Here is a 13,745-nt window from a genome sequence, read left to right on the forward strand (position 1 = left end):
GTCAGCCAGTAACAACAAACAGGCTAGCCTTCCTGTGTGCTGCGAGTCAAGTGTATTTGAAAGTTCTTTGAAAGTGGCCATGGCTCCTCGAGACCCACTCAGCTGGGTCACAAAGAGGGCGGGAAGACGGGAGGAGTCCATTTCCTGTATTGCAGGAAGTCACCCTATTGTTGTGAAAAAAGCAGGTGTATCCTCGGAAACCCCGGGCTTCCCAAGTGAGAGAGCCACGCATACACACGAACAGACCATCAGCCATGCCGAAAAACAAAACGACAAGGTCACTGGGGGCCGGAGGGAGGAGGAAACATGCAGAAAAACAGAGGAGGTCAACTTCTGCGCTTGACTCGATGACTAGTAGGAAAAAGGGAGTCGCTAGTGAATAATGCTGCCAGAAACAACAGCAGACAGATATCGCGAGTATTACCGTGAATGTAAAAGAAAGAGAACAGGGAGGAATGACTACGGTGAGTATGTGTATGGAAGTATTTAAACAAGTATGGGGAAGACACTTGAGCCCCTTTCACAGAAAAGAAGACCTGCCATGAAGCCGGCTTTGCTTTTCCCACTGAACAGCATGACGTTTATCACAACGGCCTCTAGCGTGACAAATAACATAAACGTTGGCACCAACTTGCATCCTAAACAATAACGGTGGGTGAACTGTGTGGAGGTGCTTCTGCTCCCCGTTGCCTCGCCCAATTCGCTGTCATTCCCAGTCGATGAAGGTAAGCTGCTGGCTCATCAAAACACCACACCCGTTCCACCGCTGCCAGCTGTCCCTTTCACACCGTCGGCTCAGCACTAAACTGTAGACGCTGCCGGCTCAGTGGCGGAACAACTCGGTCCGCCTATTCCACCTCTGTGCCTTTTCCTACAGAACGGCGAGGAGTAATAACGTGCAACAGTCCGGCTTGAACAGGCTGTGTGAAAGGGGCTTGTGTGTGTGTGTGTCCATTCACGCTGCTGTGTGATCTATTTTGGGTTTAGTGGCTATAGGATCAGATAAGGAGCGAATGCAAAGCGCTCGTCCATCATCCGGGGACTGTTTTACAGCTAGCACGGGGCTGGCAGGGCTGGATGGGGACACTCCCTCAGCCTGACACAAAAAACAAAGCAGACCACACAGAGGAAATAAATACCGGAGCATGAACACACCAGCGTTACTCTGTGGAGAGTCCTGCTACCGACCGACCCTCCCTCCCTGTGATTCTCATTTTCAACAGGAGGGGGGAGGATTCTGTTTGCAAACCCCACCCAGGCGATCCCATCCTTCACCCAGATGCTGCTGGAATGTTTCTTCCCTTTTGTGTGTCTCTCTGGTGTGTGTTTACACCTCGCTGCTGCCTCAAAGCAAGCAGACGGATCTCCTCATCTCCATTACAAATCTGACAAACAATGGGATGCAAGTTGCCAAAACCCACAGACGCACAAAGGGAGAGGATTCGGTAACTCAAGCAGAAGTGTCGGTGAAGTACAACGAGCCTGTTGACGCCAGCATGTCACCTCCTTTCCGCCGCTCTGTAGTATCAACTACACTGTGGTGATGGATGTTAACGAGAGTAGAATACTGAATGAGGAGCCAGTAGAGATCTTTCAACACAACCGGGTATCTAAGTACACCTTACAGAAACACAAAACTAGTGTTTGTAGCTTACGTCACCGTCATGCTCACTTGAAGTTGTTCTGGTTAAGAGCATTAGTCAAATGCTTAAAATGTCATTCAAAAATTAAAAAAATCATCCATTTATCTCCCGTTAGTATAAAGGTGTTGTGATCTATTTAAGATAAATTCATTTCTATGTGAACAGGAATCAGAACAGATGCCAAGTTTTATCTCCCGAGGGTCCATATTCTCAGGAATAATTAAGGAATCCAGCTTTACTGTAGCGTCACATCTCCACTCACCAGACCAGCCTGGGCAAACAGCAGCTGGACAGCTGTCTTGCAGGCTCCTCTCCAACTGGATGGGCAGACTTGGTTGAGGACCTCAGTGACGGGAGAGTCATCCCTGGGGGTCAGTCCGTTCTGGCCCAGCGCCTCCTTAATGAGCTGCAGCATCGTGTGCTGAGGAGACAAAACACACCATCAACAATGCAGTAAGCCTTCACCGTCTAATGATGCTACACTACTTTTTTTGTTGTTGCTCAAATCACAGGGGTGACTTTGATAGCAGAGCAGAATCATGGTGGACACGTGACTCGTTTAACCTATAGGGAAACCTCAACTTTTTGGGAGAACACAAGGTGAGTAACCAATAGAAATAGTATGAAGCTGGCCGGTCGAGTCAAGGACCATACCGTTTTCAGTTTGAGGTTTTCAGCCGCTGACTCGTTGAAGGACACTCCTTTGAGGAAGTGTGAGCCGATCTGCACGGGGATGGTGGGCAGCTCGCACTGGATGGGCTGAGAGGTGGTCTGCATCCTGCCCGCCTGCTGGGCCTCCGCCTCACTGCAGCAGCTCTACACACACATGATAGAGACACACAATGAAAGACCAATTGTTGTTTTCTAGAGAGCAAATATATAGAATGTTTAAGAATCAATAAACGTAACATCTAATTGCATCAGTTAAGAGTATCCCTCCCTATTTATTATTCCATCAAGATGTTTACTGACTCTTTGAGAGTGAACCCACCTGTAAGGCCGCCTCCACAGCTTTGGGGTTAAGATGAAAGCCGGCCTTCAGTGCATACTCACTATGGCCCAGGCTCTCTAGTGCTGCTTTGTAGGCCTGGAGATGGAGAGAAAACATGACCGGCTATCAGTCCAATATATGATGTTACATCGTTACAATGTTTCATCAATAAAAAGTGCAGTATCCATGTAGTTTCACCCAGTTTATGAAAATAAAAAGTATACTTTTACCCGATACTTAAAGAAAAGCATAAGTGAATGTCTATTTGATTCTTTAAACATGTGTAAAACCACTGGAATAACAGTGACTGCAGTTCCCTGCCCTGCTCTTTGGGCTGATACTGTACCTGTAAAGCATGGTCAATCTTCATGTTGAGCTCCTTCAGCTGGTGCTCAGGGATGATGGTGTTGTTGGAGCAGAAGAGCTGCTGAACCTGGATGCCTGCCAGGCAGCCGTCCCGGCCCCTCTCTCTCAGCCTCGCCATGGCCTGACGGCACAGTAGAGAGCTAAGTGACAGCAGGGACATCTACACTACCGCAGCAAAGTCTCACAGACAAATGCAAGACGTACTTGAGAATGACTGCACTGCAAAATCGGGTGACCAGCATTAAAAAAGAAAATTAATAAATAAAAATAAAAGTGTTTTGAAAGGATCGTGGTTGGTTTTAAAAAGCTAATTTTCTCTGAATATCTTGCAAAAATAATTGAGCACTGGGACCTCGACATTTTTGGCTGATAAAAAGCTTGTGTGCAGCTTCTGAAAGAGTCCTGGCCGCCTCCCTCTGCCTAAATGCCCAACCAGCACATTCTACCAGGGTCTATCCAGGCCGAGCCCCCTCTAGGGCTTACACTCTACATGCCAGGGCTTAACAGATCAATCAACCTGCTATTCTCCTCTCTGCCTCACATCATACAACAAAGCTCAAAATGGGCCAGGGGGACTGATTAGCCTGGGGATGAGTTAGGTCCTCTTACAAAATTGCCTCTCTTACATGGGTTGAGGTGTAAACGGGTACAGAACATAACATAGCAGGTTCACAGACAAACTGCAGCCGAAAAAAAAAAGAAAAGGAAATTGAGACTGGAAATCATGACCGTCTGGCATTTTCCCAGGAATGTTTCACAAGTCAGCTTTTCACCTCACACAGACAAACCCCATATTTACAAGGCCCAGACCAGGAAGAGGCGCCCTGTGGCTGCATACCTGAGCTGCACCTTTCCATGAGCGAGAGGCGTCCTCCAGCTCCGTGAGGGACCCGAGGTCAGAGCTTTGGGAGCGGGTGTTGGTGCAGCGCTCTTGGGCCTGGGCAAGAGCCTCCGCCAGGCAGGACTGAGCCACGGGCTGCACCTTCTGCAAAGCCTGCGATAGAAACTGGAAATGGACCTGCATCACCGTGAGGAAGCACCGACCCAGCACCTGGAAACAGACGACAGAGATTACTGTTACAACATCCATCGTTGACATGCTGGCGTACCTAAGTCACAATGTTTGAGACTCTGAATAATAAGGATGTCTGCAGGCTAAGAAACTAACATGCATGTCCACATACCTGAGCGGTTCGTTAACACTCCGAAATAACCAACAAGATACTGTTTACTAATCCCTCAAAATAATGACTGGCTGCCTCACCAACAAGTTATCCCCAGCTCTGACATATTTTGTACATTTTCAGGCCCACCAAAAAGACCCAGCAACTAAGAAACTAAAAAGAAAACACAAAATTGATGAACTCCAAAACTAGCTTGAGCTTGTTATTGTTTCCACACCTTAAGAACAGAGGACATTGGGCTTGGCAGGAAAAGTGCAGTCGTTATGGTATATGCCTAGTTCTGTAAGTGTGTAACAAGAAACATTAAAAGACGGCGTTATTGTAAGCTACACTATGTGTTTTAAGTGTGATGTTTCCCTTGGAATGAGGTGCAGCATATCAATACTTTTTTTACAACACAGTATATTCTCATAAAATAATGTCACAGCCATTAAAAAGGTTGACTCATCGATCACATTTGTTTTTGCCACCAGATCACATGAACTATATCAGCAGATTCTCTTCATGCTGATAAAATGAATCATTAAGAACACATATTTTAAAAATGCTCCAACCAATAGTGGACTTCAACACAATGTGGTTCATCCAACAGCCCCGAAATATAATCATCTCCTCCATAAACAATATTTGTCCACCACACTCTTCACCACAGCAAATACCGGAATAGGAACGCTGAGCGCCAAAGTCAAGTCATGAAGCAGAAATCAGAGAATTCCAACACCTTTCAAAATAAAACTTCTTGCCAGGCCAGATCTCAGCCAACTATGTGTTTGCATTCGTGGTAAATCATGTACTATAAACAGATATCAAACATCTGAGAATGAGTACAATGTGTATTTGCTTTAGCAAAAGTCAGATGCAGATTGCAGCTTTCCTTTTCCATCTACTCCTGTTATGTAGTTAAAACACTTTTTCATCAACAGTTTACCTACATAGCACAATAGCTCTGATGATTTTCTTAACTTTACTTAAATGAACATATTTCAGGGCGGCATACATTGCATGCTTTGTTTGGAGAGAGAATAGTCCCAGCTTAGAGGTTGTTTGTTGTTCAGTTCGCAAAATAAGAGAAACAGGACACCACACGGCCCTCCGTGGTCACAGGGTTTTCTTTTTCAGGTACCGGCTGAAAATATCTCAAGGGGGAGGCTGAGTTGTAAAGACAGAAATATGCTGCTGGCAGACAGGATGAACAGGACGCAGCGACTTCCATTCTTCAGCATAGAAACCAAAACTTAACCGTTTCAATGCCTTAAAAAAAGGCAGAAAACCTTCACTTGTTGGAAAGATCATTGTTTTCACATCGACTGTAAAACAGAATGCGATGACGAATATTTTGGAATATGTGAGCCAGGACTTGGAGCTTTGATAGCTGCCTTATTCCATCCAGTGAACTTATTATAGGAGGTTATACTGTTTTCACAACATGCCCAATTTGATGCCGGTAACGTTTGTTGTAAGTCATTCTCTCTCTCTCTCCCTGTATTTCCTGTCACCTCTCTTCGGCTCAATGTAAATATATATATATATATATATATATATATATATATATATATATATTTTTTTTTTTTTTTCTTTTTTTTTAAAGGTAAAATGGCTAAAATATATTTAAAAATGAAATGGAAATATCCTCATAATCCCCGATATACCACATAAACTAATACAAAAGCAAAGTGTTGAGTTTGTTGCCTGCTTAACTTACTGGAGGTTTATTTTATTATTTGTGTTTAGTTAATTTTGTCATCGTGTCAGCACGATGCACTCTGAGGGGTCCCAAAACACAAAAACTATTGGACTAAGAAGATGAAATACCATTTCCAGCCTCAAACTGGTCCACTATTGTCCACTTTGTTGTGTATTATCACTTCCAACATTTCTGTACTTTTGGTATTATGTAACAAGGTGTGTGTGGTTTGGTAAAAGAAAGTACGACTGAAATGCAACTTGAGAGACAGGGGAGTTTAGCGTGTTATGCTAACATTAGCTAATTGACACTAAACACAAAGTACAGCTGAGGCTGATGTTAATGTCCTCAGTTTTGCAGGTATTAGGTAACAAACCACACATTGGACAAACAGAAATTTTGACCTGAAGATGGAGCTGGATGAAAGGCCAACAAGTTACATTTTCACAGATCCTTAAACTCAGACCCATCGTAGCGCGTATGAAATAGGACGATGTACTGCTTAGCCCTCTGCCGACACTGAGTTGATAAACAGGCCCAGATCCAGCGTGCACAAGATGGGAAATTCCTGCTCCTGCTGTTGACGCAACTCATCAAAACTCAACGGGGATTTAGTGTGTACGCAAAATAGACGTACAATAGCCGACACGTATAGCCTGGTAATGAAGCTGGGACACAAGACATACAGCCAAATAAAGCAAACTGACATAATCTGCAGTGTATCCTAATGAAGATCGCGATAGCCTGAACACAAGCTTACAATAAGATCAAAAGCAACTCCGAGTGTTACAAAGTCGCCAACAACAAGCAAGTGAGGAAGAAAATAAGTCCATGGCTCCAGCACAAGATAATGGATAACACATGTGATTGGCTACACAGTATCCCACACAGTCATGGAAAATATGAGAAGTAACAGTACAGCCGAGCCAAGCAGACGTTGGGCCCCTTTCAGGCCCAAACAAGGCGAATCATGAATCAATCAACATTTACACTTCTACTTTCTGAGAAGACCGTCACCATAAACGCACTGAATCTAGGAGAGCGGTGTTCCTGAGGTCTAGACCTCTGCTAGGGAAAGGCAGTGTGAGGCTGTTATAATAACCAGATAAGTTGTTCCAGAAAAAGAGAATCACTGAGAGGAAACAAGAAGCCTCAATTGTCTTGACCTCTGAACGTCACTTCCATATAACGGTTCTCTACAAACTGAAACTGATTTGGCACTTTTATGTCATTCTAGACATGATCTCAGCTAAATGCACAAATCATCGGCAAACTGTGCTATTACATTGCTCCACAACACAACTCGTTGGTAGAAGCTCCAGGGGGTTCCTTTAAACCTGTTTTGGTCTGAACCAGAAATACTGTTGAACCCGACCTGTGAGCAGCAGGCTGCGCTACATTTCATTTAAAATCACACGTGCTTCGCCGCTTCAAATAGCATTCTGTGGCGTCTTTGGTACGGACATTTTTTCTGGTAACGTCATCCTGGCTCCCATACAAACGCTCATAAAGTTTGTCAACAGCAGACAGGTAGAGACTTAATAAGTTGAAACATAATTCCTCGTGTTGGCTGAGGCTTTTCTCTCTCTGTAGCTTTGTATTTCGACAATACACGACATGCATAACTCCAACATGTGTGATGTGTAAAAAGTGTTGAAACAGCTAAAGGGTTGTTTTCCCAGTGTTCACTGTAGTTGGCTGGAAGAGCTTCTGCAGCCATGAAGGCCTCTCTGGTTGTGGGGACGTCTCTGTGGTTTAAACTTACAAGCACGGCAAACGGCCTCTAAACAAACTGGGACATTTGCACTGGGAGCCGAGCTCTGATTTGGAAAAAAGCGGTTCGTTTTGCGGGCTGCACTGACCTGAACTTTTGGGGGCTTTTTGTAGATAAAAAAGGGGGGAGGGGGGAGGAAAGAAAGAAAGAGGAGAAGGAGATGTGAGCTAGGGAAGACAGGGGGGGGGGGGGGGGGGGGAGCTTCACATACCACAACTCCCCAAACTCCGAAATGCATTTGGCCCTTTTTGAAGACCTCATAATACATCCAGCTGCCAAACAGCATTCCTCGACTCATGCAGACAAAGGAAAATCCCTTTTACAGCCACAAATACATCACGTTGTAAAGAACAGGCGGAGAGTTAGCAGCAATTATTATTACAAGCTGGGTCTAACAAGTTGAATTTGTACATGCACAGAACATAGTAGTGCAGATATTTAGTCATAAGCAATGCTCTACATGAGTGAAAACAAACCATGGCCATAAGTAACTCAAGCCTGTTGCAGATTAAGTTTTAGGTGCAACCAAAGTTTTGATCACTTGATCTTCATCAGCTTTAAAAGTTTAACAGTTTTCAATTTCTATTGTTGATACACTTCCTCTGTCCATTTATTTTACAACTCTTTACTTGCCAAACACTGGCCTAAAACTGTAAAAATTAAAAAAATATGTAGGTCAACACAACTAACAAAGTGGCATAAGCCCACTGTAAAGTAAAGTTTTAATACGTTTCCATCTCTGCTCTGACAAACGTACCCTTTATGCCCGGTGGGCCAGACAGCAAGTGTGAGGGGCAAACTTTCACAGACTTGGTCTTCCTCTAATATTCATTTGTGCAAAACCAAGACCACAGAGAATCAGATTTACTGACCGCGGTGCAAAAGTGTTTCCTGTTTTGGGCTCAGCCACATCCACCGAAATCCTGCAGCCGCTCTGTCTATCATGTACCCACCTCCTGCTACATGCTAGTAAGTTCTATAGAAACACAGGTAACATGACATGTGGCCTTGGTTCAGACAACATTTACATGTAAATGGTAATGCTTATTAACGAAGGTATTTGTAGTTTGTATAGTGTCCTGTAGAATTTGATGTACAGACTATGGAGGAGTGTCTGTTTTATGTCTAAATATTCAACAAATAGGACTACTTGTCATTTGTCAATTTTTGTCTGTGCTTTTGTGACTCTCTTAAGTCAAAAGTTGTCATTACTGAATTAAATGATCCCAGAAACTACTTAACTAAAATCACATTGTGATTATACTCAACAAACACGTAAAGGATGGGGGGGGGGGGGGGGGGCACACAGGGAGCTGTATTAAATGGAAGATAAATAAGCAGATTTAGTAATCATACTGACGGAGGGGGTTTAGGCTGGGGGCTGATCGGGTGTGGCTCTACAGCTGAAAATACAGCTACTAGCTGCTGATGGAGCCACATGAGAGCCCGTCTCTTCGGGCAACACAATAAAAGCCAAATTGCCAATCGGAATTAGTCTGATAAAAACTGTAAATGGGATTTTCCATCACAATGATCAATTCATGAGTATTACTTCTCACAAGCAAGCGTCAAGTCTCCTCATTTTTCAATTCATTGTGTGCAGATCTTTTGCAGGTGCCCACTTCAGACTGATGCTGTGACCTGAAATGAGCCCATGTTTGAGATCTGACAGCGTCGACGTGCACCGTCCAGCCTGGCCTCATGACCCTGGGTTTAAAGTGGGTTTGACACGGCCTAGATTTAGTAACAAACGGTGAGCAGGAACAACTATAGGATTACTACACCGCTACTACTACCATAAAGGTCTGCTCTTCTCAATAATGTTCAGGTTCAACTCCGTGGGGCAAATGTATTTATGCAAGATGTAACAGTGCAGATCGTGTGTAAATGCCAACAACTACAGATTACCAGTCTGTAATTAATGGTGAGACACAAGCGCGCGTGTGTGTGTGTGTGTGCGCGCGCGCGCGTGTGTGCGTCTTTTAGGGAAAGCATGCGTGTGACTTTTAGGGAAAGCTAAAACTCTCTTGATTAAACAGCTTTGACACAAGGCAAATGAAACAAAATCAACAGTGTAAAGGAGAGAGAGAGCAACTTACAAACGGAATTTGAGGCAGGGAAAGAAATCGATTCCCATATCACATCTGAGCCTTTTGGTTATTCAGTGCCTCTCCAAATCCTCACACCAAAAAACACACCTCAGCTACAATGTTCCACCTTTTACATCAGCAGATTCAGCGCTGTGGAAAGACGGTGTGGTATTCACAGTGACTAAAGATGAGTTCCCTTCTCACGTCCTCAGTGTTTTTCACACTTCACCCTCAGACCCCGACTCAACACTGGGCATGAGAAGCCTATTTGAGCCAGGAAACACTGATTCGTGGGGCTGACAGAGGGCAGCCAAGCATCTTAGCACTACTGCTAGAGGAAATGAATTCGGAAAAGTATGTGATGCTACTACTGTGACTTAGGTTGTGAGCTTAACTAATTCATTCCAGGAGAGCAAACAATAGACTTGAATGTCAATCATTTTCTGTTTAGTTAGAGTCACTTTACTTACAAAGTGACACACACACACACAGGTATCTAAATGAGGCAAACAAGTGAAGATGGCGTGCGTCTCCGTGTGATCACCTACCTCAACATCCTGCAGGCTGAAGTCGTTCTGGTCTTTGAAGTTGGCGGCCCCGGCGCTCAGCTCCATCAACATCTTTGCGATTTCAGGCTTTATTGCTGCAGTCAGCCTGCTGGCCGCCTCCATGACGTGTTCCTGCACGTCCTTCAGTTGCATAGCTGCTTTGGAATAGTGAGAGTTCCTGAACACACTGCTGAACAGGTCTGTGAGGAAGGCGCTGGCCCGGCAGAACACGTTGAGGGCGTCCAAATATTTGGAGATGCCTTGCTGGATGTCTGCAACCGCGGTGGTGGCGCCAGAAGGAGGTGGGTGGCAGCTGCCGGGCATGCCCACCCCGGTGCCCATGGGCGAAGACGCGGAGCAAGAGGAGGCCAGGGAGGCGCTCAGGGTCCGGCTCAGCTCAGGCATCTGGTACTGCTGGTGCTGCTGCACTTTCTGCTTGGACCCGCCGAGCAAAAAGCGACGCTTGTAGTCCATTTTACTTTCCTGCGCACTACAACAATACATAAGTGGTGCAACAGCACCGGAAGCTGCTTTTTTAAAGTTTGTTTTTCCCCCGCAAAGTGTCCTCTTTACAAAAACACCAAACCCGGTCCCACAGACCTGAAACTGTTCAAATTACGTAAAAAGAAAGCAGGACTCCACCTGCCAGAGGTTCATGTCAGGGTGCCTTGTAGAGAGGCAGCACAGAGTTGGGTGGGGTCGGAGGGGGGGTCAAAAAGACTGGCAGGCTATAAGTGAAGTGCCGACATGCAGCACTGCTGCAGAGACGTCAGGCCCAGCTTACACACAGCACAGACACACCTTCAGTCTGTTTCCAGCTTCAAACTAAATGATCATAATAGGGGAGAGAAAGTCAAAAGCACCGCTTAACTTACACTGCAGTCAATTTTTAAAGTGCATTAACTTTCCTTCAGAATGGGAAAAACAAATCCTTCATACAGTATATAGAGTATATACACAACTAATATCACCCTGCACTCATAAAAAGTAGAAAATCCTTTTAAAAGCTGAAAAAAAGGAAATCATGAAAAATGAATCCAAAGGAAAATCAGACACTGGTCAACAGCATGGAGGGAAAAGGACGCATAAAAATAAAAAACAAGTACGTGAATGCTGAAATCAGAGGATGTGGTTTCTTGTACACTGGCTGGTAGAGGAGCTATGGGAGGTGAAGGGCAGACAGATCCAGTCCGTCTCAAATCCTCTTCACAAAGCAGGACTCTGCAGGCGGTGAGCGAGTAGCCAGCTGACAGCTCCTACTGAAGTCTCCAGCAGCTTCCTGGTTTCTCCCCCCGTACGCTGGCTGAGGTAGATATTACTCACTGCTGGAAACAAGTGTGCTTTCAGATCTCGCTGCTCTCCGCGGATGCAGATTAGAGCGACAAAAGCACAAATGTATCTGTAAGGCCTCTAGGTCATTTCCTACAGGGAGGAGAGGGGCAGAGACACAGAACATCACGTCAAAGAGGAAGGACGAGCTTCATTTGAACTGTTTTACTGTTGCGCCCCAAAAATAGGGACTACTCAAAAAATTCATATTCTAGTATAAAAATCTCATCAGCTGATCAAACTGAAAGCAGAAGTGAGAAAGTTCACAATAATTATTTCACATTTGTCGGGCAGTTGAGCACACATTCTCCGTGGTTATGATACACAATGATAGTTTGTAGTAGTTGTGTTCAGTTTACGATACATCCATACAGTGATCATATCAAACACCAGAGTATAAATTGTGACATCCATAATATTTTGGGATGTATCAAGTCATGTAGCGACGGATAAAAGCCGGTTGGAAAAAGGATGACATTTAGCCACATTTCTCGAAACGTGGTGGAAACATTACATCTCTGTTTTGTAAAGAGCTGTGGTTTAAAGTTGGACATTTCTAGACGATTACTAACACCATACCTCAGAGAGCGTCTCTGAAGAGAATCCGTGGCAGTGTCTGGTTTAGCAGAACACAGCTGCAGAGAGAAATTCCTGCAAGAAGCCATTGTTGGAGGACACTGCAGGGTCTGTTGAGCAACACATAGCAGGACTCACAATACTCGCATTCAATTACGGGACTTGTACTTCTCCATTTGGCTTGATTATAAAATTTTTACATTGTCGAGATTGAGGGGGACTTGACCTCACATCTCTTACTACAAGTGAGCTCTGTCACAGGCAGCCAGAGGTCAGCTGGTGACTGTAGATCTCACCAGGACACGTACACGACTGAACACACCTCGTGGTATTTCTGACAAGAATAAAACTATAAAAACTGCCTCTGTCAATAAAGCTGATAGGAATTTGATTGAAGATCTGTAATAACTTGTTCTTGTTGTTGCTGGTTGACAGACACACCCAATGGGACAGCAAACATCAACATGACTAATCTGTTAGCTACAAAGCTCCCTACACAGCAGGGCTGTCAAACATTCACACTGTGTTATCTCGTAGCACCATGCCGCACCAGCTTGTGTTTTTGGGATGAGTCGGGGAAATTCACCATCCCCAACTAGATAACACCACGTAGCCGTCTGTATGCTAAGCGGACGCGCAGTGGCCTTACATGCGTAGCTTCCATCAGGCATTGCCGACAACATTCTCCTGACTGTCAAACCTCACTTCCTTCCACACACAGAGTGGTACACCCGGCACTAAACAGCCCCCCCGACTGTCCCTGGCTGTGAAGCGTAGAGACAGCGCCAATGGAAACTAGTGACCTCCCTTTTGTTTTTTTAACCCTTACATTACAGGCAAGTTGTTAATGTAATATATAAGTCGCACAGAGGCTCATCTACTTACTCAAGCACACTTACACTAGAACCAATGGGATTTGATCTTGCTCATGGGCAGTGCAACAACACTTTTTCTGCCAATGTAACATGTTGACACCTTCCAGAACTTTAAGTGTTTTCCTGAACAGGAGCTGTGCGTTAACTAGTTCAATTCTTAAATCATATTAGAGGTCAGTTGTCGGCTAATAGTTGTTAACACATTTTCAAGATCTTTGCTAAGAATGCAGTGATCCGATATACCGGATCAGACCAGATCTATTCTGCTCCAAGAGCTGCACGTTTGGCATTCTTACAGGTCACCGACAGTTGAACAATATTCAACTTTGTGTGTAGTGCTGCGCTCGTCCCCTTTTACCCAGTGGTCTGCTGTTGTTTTATTGTGGACTCAATGTGCTTAAAATGTCTGCTGGGTACTCTGTGGCAGCTAACTAGTGCGACAGTGCAGTCCTCTAAATCCCAGGGATTACAGCCACAGAGAGAACCTGCCAGGTGCCCCACACTGTCTGCTAGTTGACACAGTTAATAGGATATTCTCTTCTGTGAGGTAAACAGGAACCTGAGCTTAGCTAGCACGGGGATAGCCACTCCACTTCTCACACTTTCGTACTGTTGGGCCAAATAACAGGGAAGAGTACAGAAACACAGTGAATCAAGGTGTGGAGAAGAAGACTAACCGGTCAGC

General features: G+C 44.8%; 1 protein-coding gene across 2 annotated transcripts in view; it reads right to left on the reverse strand.

The window, feature by feature from the left end:
- garre1 (granule associated Rac and RHOG effector 1) overlaps positions 1-13,745 on the reverse strand; it is a 28,117-nt gene that overhangs the window by 7,259 nt on the left and 7,113 nt on the right. For both annotated transcript variants that reach the window (XM_079290104.1, XM_079290103.1), the window contains exons 2-7: positions 10,281-11,702; positions 3,839-4,051; positions 2,981-3,121; positions 2,635-2,730; positions 2,298-2,459; positions 1,906-2,064 (exon numbers count right to left, since the gene is read on the reverse strand). In XM_079290104.1, the coding sequence (XP_079146230.1) occupies positions 1,906-2,064; positions 2,298-2,459; positions 2,635-2,730; positions 2,981-3,121; positions 3,839-4,051; positions 10,281-10,784 (1,275 nt within the window). In that variant the 5' untranslated portion in view covers positions 10,785-11,702. The remainder of the gene's footprint in view (positions 1-1,905; positions 2,065-2,297; positions 2,460-2,634; positions 2,731-2,980; positions 3,122-3,838; positions 4,052-10,280; positions 11,703-13,745) is intronic.

Source organism: Melanostigma gelatinosum, assembly GCF_949748355.1.
Source record: "Melanostigma gelatinosum genome assembly, chromosome: 2".
Taxonomy (NCBI): domain Eukaryota; kingdom Metazoa; phylum Chordata; class Actinopteri; order Perciformes; family Zoarcidae; genus Melanostigma; species Melanostigma gelatinosum.